Here is a 19,901-nt window from a genome sequence, read left to right as displayed (position 1 = left end):
AGATGGCCTGCGACTACTTGGGAGCGCCGGCGACGTCAACTCCCTTTGAACGTGCGAATAGCGGAGCCGGGCGGGAGTTCACATGCGTTCGCCAGTCGCTGTCAACGACGCTCTTCATAAAGTCCATGTGCTTGCGCTCATGGATCACGGCCGGCTGCCTGAAGGTTCCGTCTAACTGGGCTGGAGCGGCGCAGGATCTTATTGTCTGTCGTCCGTCCAAGGATGATGGCAATGACGAACTTGATCAGGTTGTTGATGAGATAGCCATCGACCAAGACGACTGGGACGAGGAGGTTATTGAGGACGGTGTCGTCGACAACCTAAACGCCCGATTTGAGAGTATTCTATATGAATAAAGCGTCTTCTTGGTTCTTTCGGTAAAGTCACGTAGAATGGAAATAATAAAATATTAAAAATAAAACATAATAAAATAATTCTCACGACGTTTCGGCCACAACGCAAGCAGACGTCCTCAGGTGAAGACCAGGTCTGTTGGGGAGACAGCGTCTGAATGAAACAGCACCATGCTTGGAGCGTATATTTAATCTGGGTTAGAAGGGAGGGAAAGGGCGGCTTGACAAAAGAATTTGCATATCAAGAGGAATTTAGCATATTTATGGAAAATGCAGGTATGTGATTAGTACTACTTATGCCCGTGCATTATGCAGGATTAGCAGCATCAAAAGGAGGGGATAGGGGTAGCATTAATAAAGGGAAGAAGTGTTAATAGTATGTAGCTGCAGTAACTAAAACCCCACGTAAACAACTAAAGTATAAACTACATAGTATCATCAGTATACTAAATATACTCTAAAATAAGCTGAGTTACTAACAGTAAGTAATGCATTACAATTATACGTCGTAAAAAATATAATATGCTTCCATCACACGAGTCTACACCGTACTATATACTGCCATAGACAAACCCAACATTATTGCTATAAACCACACAAACTCCACTCAACATCCTGGCACCAGACAAACGCCACTCTACATCCTGGCACCAGACAAACTCCACTCTACATCCTGGCACCAGACAAACTCCACTCCACATCCTGGCACCAGACAAACTCCACTCTACATCCTGGCACCAGACAAACTCCACTCTACATCATGGCACCAGACAAACTCCACTCTACATCCTGGCACCAGACAAACTCCACTCTACATCCTGGCACCAGTCAAACTCCACTCAACATCCTGGCACCAGACAAACTCCACTCTACATCCTGGCACCAGACAAACTCCACTCTACATCCTGGCACCAGAAAAACTCCACTCTACATCCTGGCACCAGAGAAACTCCACTCTACATCCTGGCACCAGACAAACTCCACTCCACATCCTGGCACCAGACAAACTCCACTCTACATCCTGGCACCAGACAAACTCCACTCTACATCATGGCACCAGACAAACTCCACTCTACATCCTGGCACCAGACAAACTCCACTCAACATCCTGGCACCAGACAAACTCCATTCTACATCCTGGCACCAGACAAACTCCACTCTACATCCTGGCACCAGACAAACTCCACTCTACATCCTGGCACCAGTCAAACTCCACTCAACATCCTGGCACCAGACAAACTCCACTCTACATCCTGGCACCAGACAAACTCCACTCTACATCCTGGCACCAGACAAACTCCACTCTACATCCTGGCACCAGAGAAACTCCACTCTACATCCTGGCACCAGACAAACTCCACTCCACATCCTGGCACCAGACAAACTCCACTCTACATCCTGGCACCAGACAAACTCCACTCTACATCATGGCACCAGACAAACTCCACTCTACATCCTGGCACCAGACAAACTCCACTCTACATCCTGGCACCAGTCAAACTCCACTCAACATCCTGGCACCAGACAAACTCCACTCTACATCCTGGCACCAGACAAACTCCACTCTACATCCTGGCACCAGACAAACTCCACTCTACATCCTGGCACCAGTCAAACTCCACTCAACATCCTGGCACCAGACAAACTCCACTCTACATCCTGGCACCAGACAAACTCCACTCTACATCCTGGCACCAGACAAACTCCACTCTACATCCTGGCACCAGAGAAACTCCACTCTACATCCTGGCACCAGACAAACTCCACTCCACATCCTGGCACCAGACAAACTCCACTCTACATCCTGGCACCAGACAAACTCCACTCTACATCATGGCACCAGACAAACTCCACTCTACATCCTGGCACCAGACAAACTCCACTCTACATCCTGGCACCAGTCAAACTCCACTCAACATCCTGGCACCAGACAAACTCCATTCTACATCCTGGCACCAGACAAACTCCACTCTACATCCTGGCACCAGACAAACTCCACTCTACATCCTGGCACCAGACAAACTCCACTCTACATCCTGGCACCAGACAAACTCCACTCTACATCCTGGCACCAGACAAACTCCACTCTACATCCTGGCACCAGACAAACTCCACTCTACATCCTTTCACCAGTCAAACTCCACACTACATCCTGGCACCAGTCAAACTCCACTCAACATCCTGGCACCAGACAAACTCCACTCTACATCCTGGCACCAGATAAACTCCACTCTACATCCTGGCACCAGACAAACTCCACTCTACATCCTGGCACCAGACAAACTCCACTCTACATCCTGGCACCAGACAAACTCCACTCTACATCCTTCACTATACAATTACGATACTATATATTACTTTGTACATTGTATTAAGAATATACATTTTATACTATTTGTTATTATACACTGTACCATATACAGCAGTGTGATATACATTAGGGTGGGTAGAATAATACATATTGTTTAAGGTATAGGTTGGTTTATAGCAATACAGTATATAATTTAATGTTGGGTTTGTCTATGGCAGTACATCGTACAGTGTAGACTCGTGTGATGTAAGAGAATAAAGTTTAGATGGAAGCATATTATATTTTTTACGACGTAGAATTGTAATGTATTACTTACTGTTAGTAACTCAGCTTATTGTAGAGTATATTTAGTATACTGATGATACTATGTAGTTTATACTTTAGTTGTTTACGTGGTGGTTTTAGTTACTGCAGGTACATACTATTAACACGCCTTCCCTTTATTAATGCTACCCCTATCCCCTCCTTTTGATGCTGCTAATCCTGCATAATGCACGGGCATAAGTAGTACTAATCACATACCTGCATTTCCCATATCCCCTCCTTTTGATGCTGCTAATCCTGCATAATGCACGGGCATAAGTAGTACTAATTACATACCTGCATTTCCCATAAATATGCTAAATTCCTCTTGATATGCAAATTCTTTTGTCAAGGCGCCCTTTCCCCCCCTTCCAACCCAGATTAAATATACGCTCCAAGCATGGTGCTGTTTCATTCAGACTCTGTCTCCCCGACAGACCTGGTCTTCACCTGAGGACGGCTGCTTGCGTTGTGGCCGCAACGTCGTGAGAATTATTTTATTATGTTTTATTTTTATAATTTTATTATTTCCATTCTACGTGACTTTACCGAAAGAACCAAGAAGATGAATCCCTGCAGTCACGAAAGCTTTAAATCGAAAAATGAATAAAGCGCTCTAACTAGCATTTATCGTTAAACATTTTTTCCATGTTTTTTACCCCAGTAATTACCCTGTAATCGCGAAATTTGTATGGGATAAGGGTAAAAGGTAATGTAAAGGTAGGCTCGTTCTATTTTTTACCTTTTACCTTACCTGCTAAAGGGTAAAAGGTAGTGTAGCGCTATTGTATTGTGGTAAGGTAAAAGGTAGGGTAAAGTTTCTCTTGTTTTTTTACCGTTTAACTTTTACCTTACCTTGCCGAGGCCTATCTCTTACTCCGGTGTGGGCTGTGAACCTACGACTACTTAAGAGGCTGATGCTGTTTGCACGTCTCGCGTGACCTGCACTTGTGACGTCAGATGGGCACGTGGTAACGGTGATGACGTGCTCCCATTGCCCACCTGACAGGCGGTTTCTCAGAGAGACGTTGAAAATGTCGAACGCGGAGGATCTGAACAGACTGACGGCGTGTTCACTCGTGCTGCTGGGGCACATCTTCTACTCGCTGGGAAATCACAGAGTAAGCAGTGTGTGCGTGTGTGTCTGCGCGCGCCTGCGTATGTGCGTGCGCGCGCGTGTTTATGTGCGTGCGTGCGGCAACTGGTAGTGGAACAGTTAACACGCTGCACTACGAACCTGGTGACCCGGGTTCAATTCCAGTTCATGGCCAACACCAGGTCACAATTTTCTGAACTGGTCCTGGGCCTACCCGATGTTGACTCTGCCTCAAACGAGTACCTGGTGCAATGTGTAAACATCGCCACTGGAGAAACGATGGCGGCCGGGCGTGGTGTTGGCCACCCACTCGCACATGTGCCGTGCCAGCCTTCATAGGCGCTCGCTAACAGCACTTGCCCCAACAATCTGGTAAAGCTATATGGAGGATCTTTACCTTTGCAATAAGTGCACACCTCAAAGTGAGCCAAACCTGGGCACAGAACGCAAACGGCCATTAAGTGGCGAATGACGGTCGTTGTTTGTGCCGGCGTGGGGAGTGGTGGCGTCGCGATTGGCGCGCAGCTGCACGACGAACAGGTCGGGTGCATGGCGAGTGATGTAGCCAGGCCCTTCCAAGCTGATAGGAATGTAAAGTTGAGTGGCGGATAACACTGCTGGTGCAGCTTTCAGACAGCAGAGGGCCTTCTTGAAACATGTGCTGCCTCGAAATTATAACCACCGCCCGAGAAAAGATGCCTGTATTCATCGCTGCACTGAAGTTGGATGCTCTTTAAATCCACGCTGAGTTTAAGTGTTCTGAGAATTGGCAGGTCGTGTTCAATTGAAGCTGTAATTTGGGTGCCTTTTGGGAGTTAAAATAATTATTCCGGGGTTCCAGTCATCTGTGATTAAACCGGTCTCTCAAATAATTGCTGAAAATATCATCTTAGTTTGGCTTGTCACTTGATTTGGCAGAATTCTTGCTCTGAGATATTATTATTACATTTATTGGATATGAAAAAAATAAGAATAGGTTTTTACCCTTTCTTGCAATACAACGGGTGTTAAGATGTTGGAACACCAAATAGAAACCTTTTGCAAGGAGTCATGTCTGCATTGACCACACGTACCGGTGAACATGCAAGCAAAAACACCCGCCGATAATGTATGCATTGGATTTATTGCCGTGCAATCACATAAAAAAATGACGGCTGACGTGATTTCCCGAGTCGTCTATACGACGCTGCCTTGCATCGTCGTTCTAACACGACATGACGTTTTAAAGCTGCTCCCAAGTGAGAGTTCTAAATAAGGATCGGAGGGGGGGTGGGGGGGAGTTTAGAGGTGTCATTGGCATCTTCTTGGAGCACAATCGGAATTTAATCAGCGGCGAGGGGGGGGCGGTAACAAAATAATGAGTGGCGGAGGCTCGCCATGACCCGATCTTGCTGATCCTAGCTTCCAATTAAATGTGGTTCGCGTGCAGGGTGCCCTTCTCCCGTGCGCCAGCTATTCCTGTCCTGCAAATTGACGCCTCTCCTTTTTTGGAGGCATCCGTACGCTTTTCCCATGCGTTAAAATTTTTGCTTAGTTTTTTTTTTAACTTACAATTTTTACAAACAAAATGTTACTTTCTCGGAGCCCTCCGGAGATAGAGGGGAGGAGGAGGAGGGGGGGGAGAGGCGGTGCGTCGGTCCTCGTCCGCAAATTCTCCCAAGAGTCGTTTTTCCCTCCGGCGCCATCGAACTTAGAACGTTCGGCTGTGTCGGGGCCAAAAGAGGTCATCGCAGGTCAATGCCATCGGTGTAACCACACCGCGCCATCGATTCCTTCCTCCTGCTAGATCCCACAGCCATTGCAGAGTCGTCACCCCGCTTCCAAGGGCTGCTTTTACAGTCTCATCACCACTCTTTGATTTAAGGTTTTCCCCATGTGTTCCCAAAGTCAACATGCCCTGCCACGACCGCTCTTTAGAGTCTGATCATCATCATCACCCCCATCTGGCTTTGGGGTCTTCCCCTTAGTCACCAACTTCTGGTTGCCACGAACATGCGTTTCTTGGTGCCTTGCCCCCTTCTCCACTACCCACACAACCTCCTCCTCCTCCTGCTACATTTCATTCCCAACCTCAAGGTTGCTGACCCTATCCTTCATAATGCACGCATGTCCCACCCATCACAACCTCCTCTTTAGTGATTTCATCTCCAACACTCGCTTGCCACATTCTATAATGAGCTACTCATTGTCTGATGTTATCTGCCATGAAGTTCCTTCTTGTTTAGTTACTGGGTTCTGTTTTCAAGTCTTGACTTATAGAGTTACAGATATTACTTCGTGGTGATGATGTTAACACCTTAATAGATAATCTGGCACTCACAGAAACCACAAAGCATAAAAAATAGGGGGAACGGTGGCGCAATAGTTTGCGCACTGCTCCATGAACCTGGCGACCCGAGTTCTCGCTTCCCTGCCACGGCTGGCTGGCTAGCATCAGCCGTGAGTAGCATCTGGACCATTTGCACAGCCTGGGGTGCGTGCGCGTACGAGATAAAAATATGTGTTTGTCTTTGCGTTGTGTCGGTTCGTTAATATCGCCGACTCCTCCGCCGCCTGACTTGGCGCCCGTCTTTAAATAGAGCCCCACCCCGGGTGAATCGCGGCGAGCGATGTGAAAGTCCGGACGCACATCGTACAGAACGCCGTTGATGCGGGACATTCAATACGATGAGCGGAAGTGCGATTTTACGTTGCCGCGCCGGGCAGAAGGGGGTGGGGAGGGGGGGTGTGTAGGGGTGAAAGGAGATCCAATAATCCGATCTGCTGTGCTGCCAAATTAGTTTACCCGCGCGCATTAGCCCACCGCAATTATGCGTTGTGCGAGGCGGTGTCACTCACGCTGACCACTCCTGTGACGACAGCAGCGCAGCTGGGCTCTGTTACAGGAGGGAGGACAGAGCCTTGACGTAAACAATCGTGTGATTATATTTTTTATATATTTTGTCCCCTCTCCTGGAATGGACTGGATGCAGGCCCCCCCCTCCCCCCACCTCGCCCCCCCACACTGTGTCATTCACGGTGGGAATTATTTGACCATACTTCACCACACTGGTCGGTGTGGGTTGGTGGAGGTGGTGGACAAGCCCCAGGAGTTCCATCCTGTGGAGAGAGCCGCAGGGGAGAACGAGCGACCGTCGTTGATTTGATGAATCTTGACAATTATTCGAATCCCTTAATAAATGCCTCGTAGCCAGCGGGGTCACGAGTCGCTGACCTCTTAGCACAGGAGGGGAGGCTCTGATATGGATGGCTCTGCCTTCACTGGGCGGCACTTGGGCATTGTGCCTAAAACTCAACATCACTGTGACTTAAAACAATATGTTTTGATTGCTAAGCAAGCTTTTAAGTCATGTCAGCCCGGGACACACATTCCTTGCATGTATCTAAAAAATAACAGCGAAAGTTTTGTTGCCTTTTGACTTATTCTAAGATTTGGATTTCAATTCGTTTGGCAGGTTTTTGTGCGGTATAGCTCATCTTTGTATATTTGATCCGAAAGGCGTAACTGATGGTAAGACTGCCACTCGCAAAACGTAGAAAAAGACGAACCAGGCAACTGCACAGGCCATCGTGCAATGGTTCTCCCCCCCGCCCCCCCCCCCCATGGGTTGCATGAGTTGTGCCGTCTGATTGTTATTGGGCCCACAAGTCAGCCGGGCACCACGGTGGCGAGATGTGAATGACTTTGCCTGGTATAAAAGGGGTCGTGGGTTTGATCCGGACCCATGACGCCTGTATGAAGTTTGCATGTTCTCCCCATGGTCGCGTGGATTTTTATGCCGGTCCTCCGGTTTTCGCTCCACATTTCCGAAATATGCATTTTTAGTATTTGGCTGCTTTCAAACGATCGACCACTTCGTTCGGCTATCATTTTTGGCCATGTCGCTTCTGATAAAGAGCTATTTAGCTCTGTTTGGTAAAATAAATAATAGTTTTTAATCGTTTATAGAGTAACGCACGTGACGCACCCTCGCAAGGTCGTGAGTTTAAATCCCGGTTGGGTGAGTCGACCCACGCTATCATCTCTCTAATGAGTCTATAAAATGAATGAACACCACTTTGTGGGAAATCAACAGTTGTTGTCCTATGGACAGGCTGGCCCTCGCCATAGGAATGTGTAATTTCCACAACTTTCTCAGGGCCGCGAGTGGAGATGATTGCTGCCCTCATTGTGCTCGCTAGGGCTGGGCGACGGTCTGACTTTGATCCTTGAAGTGGGGCGTCGATATTTGCGCATTGCAGGACGTCCACTTTGTGTATTCGCTAAACGGATGGAAAAAAGAGATTACCAGCTGGGCGCATGCGATGAAATCTGATTGTTTTGAGTTGGGGGGGGAAAAAAAATACAAGCATGCATTAATAGGAAATCTAATCAGAAAACATAACCCTGTGGTGGTTTTGCAAATTTGAATAAACTCTTCCATGCACGGGCTCGCATAAGAGTGATGGATTTATTTATTTGACGATATTAATGCTCGCTGCAGACCCATGCAAGGCAGTGTAATTTCTTCTTCCTCCGTGACACCGGGTCTCTCAAGGGGAGGATTGCTATCGTTTTCCACCCACTGTGATAAGCCAATTAGAGAGAAAGCAGCGACATTGTATTGACCCGCTGAGAATTTTCACCAGAACTCTACCGTTAAACCCTGCGCCCCATTATCCAAGAATTGCTCGGGGGACATCTTTTGTGTCCGCAGGGTAAACTGACCTTTATTTTATTGTTTCGCACACACGCACGCCGCAGACTGACGACCCCGACGGCACTGGCAAAACACCGCCGCGCCAGTTATCGCGGTCGTGCCGCCGCTGTGCTCCGGTTGAGCCGCGTGCTGTTTTCGGCACGGTTACCCGACGTTGCGCCCCACGTCATCATCGTCGGGTGGCGGAGGGCCTCGGTGACACACAAATTTTGTCGGATAATTCACTACGTGGCCTAACACATAACCCCCCCCCCACCCAAAACAAAAACCTAATTTTGAAATGTTGTAATGTTGTAATGTGACGATCCGGCCCCCGTCGCTCGCTCGGGCAGTGAGTCGCTTTCTCTCGACCTTTAACCTCTTGGCTCAGTGCAGTCAACACCCGAGCGTTTTTACAAGTTGAACTTTGTAATCGCGGGCTAAAACAAAACCAGGCTTCTTCATTCCGCTGTTACGAATTGTGTAGTGGTTGCTATCTAGACACAAGCCTGAGGGGCGGGGCATCCTCCTTTTTGAGCAACGCTTAAGTAGGCTGTAATTCTGTAAACCTAACTTGAACTTTCTGAGCATATAAAATATATCAATTTCTGTAGTGCAGTGTACTAGCTGTGCCTCGCATTCATGGAGCAGGATAGTACGCTCGCATGTGCTGTGTGCACAGTGTGTGTGTGTGATTTCTAGTATTCGAAGTCCCTAGTGGCTACGTACCTGGATTGGCTTGGCGTCATTACTGGTATCATCCGTCAGAAGTCCCAACACTTTATCCAGATTGTGCGGTCGGCGTCGCGTCACGCGACAAAGAATCGCGGTGCAACTCTCGGTGTTAAGAGAACAACCCGCAGAAGCAGACGTCGTAGAACTACCTCTGAGATCCCTTCATCGAACTCCAGTCTACACCGTAGTGGGCAGCCTATTCCTACTCGGTGAAATTTGGCCAAATCAAGTGGAGAACCAAGTTTAATATAACTGAATATTTATTTTTGGTGTAGTCAAGTTCAAGTTCATTTATTAGGTATAGCCCTGTGAGCCATTCGGCTCTTGAATCAGGTGCAACCGCAACAAACAAAAAACATGAACAAGAAAACATCTTAAAGTGACTATGTGCAAACAGAAAATCCAAGAAAAGACAGCAAAATATTGCAGAAAAAGCACCGTACACCAACACTGTGCAAAAATCCCAGTGGGATGCAAGTCAAACATCAACAACCACAAGACAACTTAGATTAAGGCCATCAGTCTAACTCTGTACTACAACAAACAAACATGGCCAAACCGAAAAACTTTTCGAAAATCACCTAAATAAATCCATAAAAGCAATGGTTCACCAGTTTGAGAACATCAATTCTCCGAAACTTGTAAACCTGGTTTCATTGTGGGCAGCTGCCTGGAGTCGAACCCAGGGTTTCTGCTGTGCTGGCGTGGCACTCTGACCTCTTGAGCCTTCTGGCCACCTCGAAATTCCACGTTCCTATTGCAACTCGGCTCACCTGAGTTCGATGCCCGCTCACGGCCAACTCTGTCGGTGACGAGTATCTGAACTAAGTTGCGGGCATGCCCAGATCCTGTTGCGGTGCGTCGGTCTTAGAAAATAGTGTCCCCCCCCCCCCCTCTTTCCCTTGCCCCTTCCTCCCATTTATGTTAATTACGTTCCTCTTTGCCCCCCCCCTCCCCCATATGAACTTTCACTTCTCTGCTAGAGCCCCCCCCCCCACCTGGGGCAGTGAGCCCAATCCACGCCCCCCTTCACTAAGCCCTGCATTGCTGATCTTGGACTGTGTTTGTCGAATTTCTGCCCCCCCCCCACCACCACTCCTTGTTCTGTGATCGATGCTCTGTACCAGGCTCGCATTGGCTTGAAAAAAAATAATTAATGGTGCTCACTAACAGCACTTGTCCGCAGCAGTCTGTTCAAGGCTATAACTCGTCATTGTGCGCTGTTTTACAGGAAAGCAATAACATGGTGGTGCCGGCCATGCAGCTCGCCAGCAAAATCCCCGACGTGTCCGTGCAGCTGTGGTCATCGGCTCTCCTCAGAGGTGAGTGTGGACGGGGAGGGAGGAGGGTGACGCAGTGGCCGTCCTTGCCACCGTCCTCGCCTTTTGTTAACCGCGTCGACGTCACAAACGATGGCGTCGCCACCGTCAACTTCGGTGTCGCCGACAGCTCGATCGTCGGCGTTGACCACGGCGCGATCGTTACCGTCCTCATTCGCAACGTTGTCGTCATCGTTGTAAACGGAATTATGAAAGACGTCGTTAAACGGCGAGTATCGTCACCATCATCATGAAAAAGTATCATCGCCGTCGCTGGCAGTTCACAGCATCGTCGGCGTCACTGTCATTCACCGAAACAACAACACCGCCGTCGTCGTATGAATGGATTGCGTGCCAGTCACTTGTTGTCCATGCGGCGCTCGTGTGAAATGCCAGTGCCGCTTGCCGTCTGCGTGCAGCTGTTAATGGACACTGTGCCACTCGGCAGGATATATCGGACGTCAACAGGCGTAATACAGAAAGGCTATTATTATTTTATGTTTCATTTTATTTTTCTACCTACGTGACTTTACCGAAAGAACCAGCCAGCCTGTCCATAGGACAACAACTGTTGATTTCCCACAAAGTGGTATTCATTCATTTTATAGACTCATTAGAGAGATGATAGCGTGGGCCGACTCACCTAACCGGGATTTAAACTCACGAGTACAGAAAGGTTGTCGGGCAGGCATTGTGGGTTTCCGTCTCGCCATTTTAGGCTTGAGTCAATTGATTTTCTCAGTGGGTGCAGTGGTAGCACGACTTTGTTCGTCACAATATTAATGCGGTTTCTGTGAGAGGTGTCAGGGTGTCCTTGGGGGTCAGAGCACCGAGACAGCAAAACGGAGACCCTGGCTTCAAATCCACGTTTCAGCAGCCTGTGAATAAACCGGGTTTCTCAAGTGCAGTGAGCTCATTGGCTTAACACAGAAACCCATAGGCTTACACATAGACCTATAGACTTACACAGAGACCTATAGACTTACACAGTGGACCCATAGGCTTACACAGAGACCCATAGGCTTACACAGAGACCCATAGGCTTACACAGAGACCCATAGGCTTACACAGAGACCCATAGGCTTACACAGAGACCCATAGGCTTACACAGAGACCCATAGACTTACACAAAGACCCATAGACTTACACAGAGACCCATAGGCTTACACAGAGACCCATAGGCTTGCACAGGAGACCCATAGGCTCGCATAGAAACCCATAGACTTGCGTAGTTTTACGTGTGATTTGCCTGAGTTTTCGAATGTAGTGCTTTTATAATCTCCACCCAGTTGCCAATGACCGCACAAAAAAACATATAAAATTTTGGTTCTGTGCTTAATTTGGCTAAACTCGAGCACTGGGAATTTAACATTGTCTGTCTGACCTTCAGCTCACGAACACGACTCTATCGTAGGGTGGTTGGAAATGTCATGTGGATAAGAAATCACTCGAAGGGATCTCCAGAAGTACTATGATTTCACTTTCCTCGGGCTGTTCTCTGATACGGGGTGATGCACGACTCTCTCATAGTTCTGAATGGACACTCGGGGTCATGGACTTGATGCCTATAGCGCAATTGAAATTTAAGTGGCGGGGAATACAAAATTGAAAAAGAGTTAAGAAAATGCCATTGCTCTGAGCAAATAACATTTTTACTCGAGGTCATAATCCGGTTGGGGAGAGTTGCAATAGCTGTCATGACAGTTGATGGGCTCGCCAAATGGCAGTTTAGGTGGTGGGGGTGTGAGAGGTGGGGAGGTGAAACTCATGCTGACCGAGAACCCCTGATGGACGGAGGTGTTGCTGGCGGTCCATGAAGGATTACCTCCACAACGTCTCCCGAACATTCTGTTTTGTTTGTTTCACCATCTCAGGACTTGTCAGTGGAGACGTGCAAAATTCAAGCCCAGCGCTCGGCTGAAAAGAGACGACATTTTTTTTTTGCTGCATCCGTCGCTTTGTTTTTTTTTATGTTTACGAAAGCCTTCGTTGTTCTGGAGCGACGGAATTCGGCTCGTGCGCAGGTGCAGGGCGGAATCTTAGAATCGCAAAAGATGGTGAGAGCTGGTGGCGAGTCCTTGGTTATTATTAATATTGTTTACGTTTTCATAAGGCGCAGCAGACCCAGCAAAGGGCTTCAGAGCACCGTAGAGAAAGAAAAAACATCTCTAACATATCTAACATATCATAGACAATACGTAGGTTTTTAGTTTCTTTCTAAATAGGAAAATCTCAGTGGTCGGGCGCAGAGAGCATTCCATATTTGAGAGCCACGGTCCGAAAAGGTCCGAGTTCCGAAAGTTTTTTGCCGAAAGCGTGGCTGACAGAGGAGCATGGTGTGTGAGGCCACCATCCAGCAGCCAATTTATCTCGGCCCATGACGACGATGTTTCTTATTCTGTTCCCCCGTGCTCAGATCTGAACAAGGCGTGCGGCAACAGCTTGGAGGCGCACGAAGCATCGCAGATGCATCAGAACTTCTCACAGCAGCTCCTCAATGACCACATCGAGGCCTGCAGCTTGCCCGAGCACAACCTCATTAACGTGAGACCATCATCGTTTGCGTTGTTTGTGTTTGTTTTGTACGTTGAACTTCTTTCGAACCGTACGTGGCCAACTGCGCTAATCGCAGGCGCGAGGGGAAGGACAACAAACGCAATTAGTTTTAAATTAGTTTTAAATCAAGATTGAAAAGTGAATAGCTCCGGTGGCTTTCAAATATCGGAATGAAGAGCATTCCAGACTGCTGCAGAAGCGCATCTGAAAGCGCGCTGTGCGGTGACCCTCTTTGTTCGATGGCTGGCCAAAAGCCGCCGCTGTGGTTGATGACCGGAGTTCGAGTGACGGTTTATCATTGGAATCGTTGCAATGATTGGTGTAATCCCCGATTGGCATAGCAATCCCATCATAACCAAATTCGGGTTGTTGGGTTCAAAATGTAGTGAGCTAACCACTGTGCCACCGCTCCATCCCACTATGTTGGCTCGGCCTTAAACGAGCAGCTGGTGAACATCGGCAGTGGAGAGACAAAGGCGTCCGAGCAAGCTATGGTGCTCACCACACCACTCGCTTGTTTGCCATTCTGGCCTTAGTTGAAACTCGTCGCCAGTACCTTCCCCGTATAATCTATAAAGGCCATGAGACACTCATGGCAATTTCGCGGCAATCATTGTCGGCAGTCATCATGGTAAATGGTGTTCCGTACCTTGGTCTATTATTGGATGATTCGTTTCCCAAAGCTGATTGCTGCTCCCCGCTCGTGAGCAACCGAGATGGCAACTTCCAAAATAGACTTGGAGGCCCGAGGTCAAATGGCTCTCCCAGGTTTGCAGTCTGCACACTCTTCAACCAACTCTGTTATCATTGGCTGGACACAGCTCCCATTGCTCGTATGTCGGCAATCTTCCGCTGTGTTTTCCGGTCGGCCACACGGTGAAATTCGTGTGCCCTGGCAGGCCACGTGACGTCATGTGTTACGACGTCACATTTTGCGTCAAGGCGGTCCGTCCATGTGGCCGCTAATCTGTTCCGATTTGTCTCCAGCTCTCCCATCTCTCTCTCGAGTCTCTCATCTCATTATTCTGCCTCTCTTGTCTAAAGCCCTTTCATCTCCAGTTTTTGTTTGTGTTTCCTTCAACTGACCGATCTGTCTGGTCGTGTCTTGACGGGCCGGGAATTGATGGGTCGCTCCACGAGCCCTCTGGCACGGGGGGCCGCCAGGATAAGAAACCCCCCTCCTCTGTCTGATTGCCACACGAGTTGCCATAGTTGCTCGCAATTATCGCTTGGTTGCTGCAGGTTGCCCTGAAACCGCACCCAGTGCATCGTGGCTTGAACTGGTGATTGGTGGGGGGATCTCGTGTGTTTGTGTGTGGAGCGGTCGTGTATCGGTTTGCGCACTGCTCTACAAACCTGGCAACACGGGTTCGATTACCCGCTCACGGCCAACAACAGTGACGATTATCTGAACCGGTCCTGGGACTCTCCGAGGTCGACTAGGCCTCGAATGAATCCCGAGTGTGGTGTGTAATCGTCGCCACTGTGGAGGCAAAGGTGCCTGGGCGTGGTGTTGGCCACCCACCCCCTCGTGTGTCGTGCCAGCCTTGATTGGTGCTCGCTAAGAACACTTGCCCCAACAGTCTGTTAATGCCACGTGGGGGATCTTTGTCTTTATCTTTGTGTGCGAGCAGTGGACGGATGGACCATTCCCCATGCAGTACCAGGCACAGAACGGGCCCAACACCAGCTTGTCGAGTTTGTTGTAGCTGGATCCGGAAGGCGGACGAGTGGAGAAGGACAGGGGTGAGAAGAGACACAGGTGCTCAAAACAAAACAAAAAAAAAACTAAAAAAATCTGCCACGAGCTCTCGCAGAGAGAGAGAGACACGTCTAAGCGGACGCTGGTGGAAACTAGTGCCCGCCCGTTTGGCGCACGAGCAACGCCTTGCTCTCAAGGGGTTGTGTGTCGGGACTCCCAGTTACGAGGGTCATGCTGGCGACGGTGGTGACGGCGATGGTGGTGGCGACGGTGGTGATGGCGATGTTGGAGGATGGTGGGGGAGGAGCGGTCGGTGATGGTGCGCGAGCGGCAATGGCGGTCGTTTTGGCGCGCTCCACACCGCCACCGCCACCGGCGCGCCACGTAGAAAGGGTCTTGGCTTGTGAACGGAACGACAGAAATATAAATATATATAAATTTTATCTGTTTTAAGTTTATATAAAGTGCAGTACCATTTACCCACTATTTTTTTTTGGCAAGTGTGCGTGTGTGCGCGGATGGGGCTGGCTTTAGCAAAGTTTTTATATGAAAAAGACGAAACGTAAAAAAAAAATTTGAAAAAAATAATTTAACCTATTCCCTTTTGTGTCTCGTTACGTTTTTGTTTATTTGTGCGCCCCCCCCCCCACCCCCTAAATTTTTAACACTCAGTTAAGTTCTCTCCGTCGTGCTGCGCCGCTGTCTGCGATTGGTTGGCACAATTTGTCAAGGGAGTTTCCTGTTCTGTTTTTTTAAATATAATAAATTCGAGATAGCTCACTGAAGGTTTTACCCGCGTGGCACCGGCTTGGAACATTGTATGGAGCACGGGGAAAAGCAAACGAAAATCACTTGCGGCGAGGGCATTTTAGCAATCTTCGAGGACAAGGAAGCGCTCACTGATTCATGCAAAGTTGGCGCTCAATGCGACGTGCAATTTGGTATCGATACCCACGTCACGTTTTAATCCCACGATTTTCTGACGATCTCTACATTTTTTGGACTTTGTTTCTGAAGAAGAAAAAACCCACAATTACGGTCTCTGTACCAAAAAAAAGATCTGAACTATCCGGCAACTCTTTTGTTTGGTTCTCACGATCCTAAAAATTATATATCTGCAATGGCCTATAAAATCCGAAATCTAACGATTCTAAATCTGAACTCATCCCCACCTCACTTGTGATTACTTTACAAAAAAGCAATAATTTTTAACCGCCGTAAAAAACGCACGCATTAATCGCAACTATTGAAAATTCTTTCTTGCATTTGACAGAATCCTCGGACATGAGATACCATAATAAAATTTTATTTTGCTGTTCGTAAATATTTCACTTTTGTGAGTGTGGAACAATTAATGCATGTTTTATGGTTTATATAAAGCATCAATTTGTTCCTTCACAAGTCTCCCTTGCAAGGGAAATATGCGTCCCTTTGGGCTGCACCACATTAAATAAACTCCTTTGGTGTTTAATACGGTAAGGCAGTCGTACTGTTACAGCTGACTTGAGGCAGACGGGTGTTTATGAATCTCGTCCGTTGTGTGGAGTTGACCTTGCAGTGATTGCCATGCCAGACTTGCCCCCATTTGCCAATGCACAAATGCACACGCTCCATTTGGAAGTAATCATTAATGAACTGTAATTGACAAAGCCATCACTGGGCAGTTGAGCTGCGCGCCACAACAGCGTGCATGTTAAGTAAAACTTACTTCGTTGTAAAGGATTATAAACAATTTGGCACTAGATTAATGCTTGTCAATTTTCCAATTGTTCCTGAATTGTCTTGGGTTTTTTTTTGTTTGTTTTATAACTGAAAAATGGAGAAATAAAAAAAGCATTTTAAGAAATATGGACGAAAATTGGAGGAAATTCAGAGACGTGTTTGGAGAAAACCCTACATCAGATTTGGCTCCCAGTGCCTTCCACACATTTCCAGACTTAAAAAAAAAAGATCACTCACGGGAAAAGCCACAAAGCGACCCTGAGCTTGTTGAGCTACGAGTGGTTTGAGTAGCGAGACTAAAAGAGTTCGTCCTTTGTTGGGATAGAATTCAAGGGCCCTCGATTACAACAATCGTGCACCAAGGGCGATTGTACTTCAGGACTTTTGTCTGATGTCAGTTTTCGGGTCGTCACAGCCGCATCAACATTTGTGCGCCGTCTTTGACGTTTCAACCCCGGGATTTTTCTGGGCCCTCCGCACCCTCGTCGTTCAGTCCAGGAGAGTTGACCCCTGGCAGAGAAAACCTTTGGTGACTCATTTCATCAGTCCCAGGATTCTAGTCAAATGCGTTGAAATTCCTATCGGCATTAGAGGCCCCCCCCCACCTCGCGGCGAACGCCCATCGGCCGTTCCGTTCCGCAGCGGCTGTTACCATCCTTTGGGATAACGCGCACAGCAAGAGCGACGGGCCTTGCGTTTCATGACGGTCACCTGGAGCGTCAGACATTCCCCCCCGCCGTTGCCGTCTCGTTACGCCCCCTTCCCCACCCCCCCACGTGCTCCATGCAAGTTCCCCGTAGAATGCGGGCGGACCCTGCAGCACACGCTATTATCTACTGTATTCTGGTAATACTTATTAAAACACGTAAGCTCTGGACGATTTAATTTTACGTTACGTTTTTTAGTTCACGACATTTGCATGCACTTTCCGTTGTATAGTTAAATTTTTTTGTTCGAAATTCACTTAACGTTTGTACAGGCAGCAGCGTCTGTTGCAGGAAGAGGAGGTGTCTGTGTTGTGGGTGCCCTGGGTTTCCAAGTTGGCACAGTCGGGAGCACAGGTGGTGCATCTGTCATCTCAGTTGACGCATAACACCTTGGTCTGTCCCGTCACCTCCTATTCGGCGAGTCTTCAACACTTCACATGGCCTCACGGTGCACCTAGCCTGGCATAAGCGCCCTGGTGACATCATCGCCACTTAGGGACAAACGTGGCTGTTGGGTTTTCATTTCCATTCACGAGAATTTTTCAATATAACTATAAGCCTTGCATTGCCACCACCCTGTTTATTAAACCCCTATCTGGCTGGCGATCATCAGCCGGAATCCGATGTTCGCATTGAGGAGTGTCCTGGAAAATCTTGGTAACCCACCAAATCTCAAAAGTCAGCTTTTGTCACGGGTAGGCAACGGATTCAATTTATGACAAAAGTGGAATTGTTAAGTTCCCTTGTTTGTCCACCTGTGGGCAGATTATACGACCAAATAATCTATCACGTTGCTTGTAGATTGTTTCAATTGAGTTAGTGTGGGTTATTAAAGAGAAATGCATCTGGGTTAACGGCTTCTTCCAAGACACCCCTCAAATGACGCGAATCAGGTTCCGATTAAATTCACAAATCTATTCTGAAACGTTTCGGTGAACGGTAGCGTCTCCCAAGTGGCTGCAAAGGTGCGACTCAAGCCCCATTACGTACAAGTCAAAATGCGAATCGGAACAACATCGATACTCGTGCGCTTACGATTCTGTGCGTGTAAGAATCGATATAGATCTGTAAATGATGCCTCATTCCACCCCAAGTGGTCATTGATGTGGAGTTGGCACATGCGTTGCCGCACGTGCTCGCATCAGCATCGGTTCCAGCCACCTGGGTTCGAACCCTGACCACCATTCACAGCGTCGACAGCAAGTGGCGTTTATGCCCGTCCTGGGCTTCCCTTAGGTCCACCCAGCCTTAAACCAGCGCCCGTTCCAGTTTGTAGACATCCACAGCGGAGGGAAATGACAACGTGCAGGCGTTCGCGCGCGTGTGGTGCTGGCAACGTCACCACCTTAACGTTTGCGCCACGCAGGCCTTAATAGGCGCTCGCTAACAGCAATCACAGCAACAGCCCCGTGCGGCTGAACTCGGTTCACGTGCAACTCACGAGGCAATATTTTTTTTACGTTTTTCAGTGTTGGGTAGAACGACGGGCAGTTGTGTAAATTCATTCATCCTCAAATATTTTTACGTAAACATTGCAACGCAATATAAAAAAAAATCATTTTTCTTTATTCTACCAGTTGGTAAGCAAAACGGCCTAAAGGTCAACAACCATTACCCAGGGTTTGACCTCCCTTCCCGAAGTCATGAGCTCAGTGGTTCTTCACTCTCACCAGCTGGAAATTGCCTCTGCGGTTGGGGAAGTGCAGCAACTAAATGTAAAAAAAAAACAATAAAAATTTACACGACACGTAATATAATTTAGGTTGCGTGGCCGCGTGCTTGTGTTTACGCCCGCACACGCGCGCATACACATATATTTTTTTAATTTCGGTAAAGTCACTCTCTCGCCGTTAACACTCTCCGTTTCGGGTCCGGGCGTTCACACGGCGTCTCGTTCACGTGGACGGAGCCGCCGCCGTTCACCTCCGCCAGACGGCCCCCCGGTGCCTACCGCTCGTTAGCTCCGCATGGTGGAGGGAAGGAGGGGGGGAGGAGGGGGGGGGAGGAGGGGGGGCCCCAGCGGGTCGATTCGTAACAAGCGGCCTCGGCCTTCGACTTGCCGTACAGCGGTCACGGGTGTGTACCTGTTTTATCAACCCTTAGAGGGATGATTGGTCGTGGCCGTGTGCTCTGCGCCGCTGGGCCCGTAAGATTCCGCGTTAAGTTGCTGGCGCTTGTGCGGCTTGGACGCCGCCGCTGCGCCCTCACTTTGGTTAAATTGCCGCTCGAAGAATGTCGCATGCGAGAGGGTGAACCCTCTCCCGTTCCTGAGACGTCTGCAAGTTGCAGAGTGTGTGGGTCTCATTCACAGCGGAATCTCGGAGCGTGCGAGCGGTTCGGCGTTGATTTTATCAAGAGAGGCGCAGCGGCGCTTGTTTTCAAAGGCATTGTACTCACCGCAGAGAACTATAGCGACAC

At 48.4% G+C, this 19,901-nt stretch overlaps 1 protein-coding gene across 1 annotated transcript in view; it reads left to right on the top strand.

The window, feature by feature from the left end:
- MAU2 (MAU2 sister chromatid cohesion factor) overlaps positions 1 to 19,451 on the top strand; it is a 49,219-nt gene extending 29,768 nt beyond the window's left edge. The window contains exons 15-18 of the mRNA XM_061572562.1: positions 3,977 to 4,088; positions 10,709 to 10,799; positions 13,213 to 13,340; positions 14,987 to 19,451. Coding sequence (XP_061428546.1) covers positions 3,977 to 4,088; positions 10,709 to 10,799; positions 13,213 to 13,340; positions 14,987 to 15,061 — 406 coding nt within the window. The 3' untranslated portion in view covers positions 15,062 to 19,451. The remainder of the gene's footprint in view (positions 1 to 3,976; positions 4,089 to 10,708; positions 10,800 to 13,212; positions 13,341 to 14,986) is intronic.
- The last annotated feature ends 450 nt before the right edge of the window (positions 19,452 to 19,901 follow it).

The sequence above is a fragment of the Lethenteron reissneri genome, chromosome 50 (genome assembly GCF_015708825.2).
Source record: "Lethenteron reissneri isolate LAM-NWPU_2019-01 chromosome 50, ASM1570882v1, whole genome shotgun sequence".
NCBI classification, from domain to species: Eukaryota; Metazoa; Chordata; class Hyperoartia; order Petromyzontiformes; family Petromyzontidae; genus Lethenteron; species Lethenteron reissneri.
The sequence above is the reverse complement of the archived record's forward strand: the minus strand, read 5'-3'. Positions and strand labels throughout refer to the sequence as shown.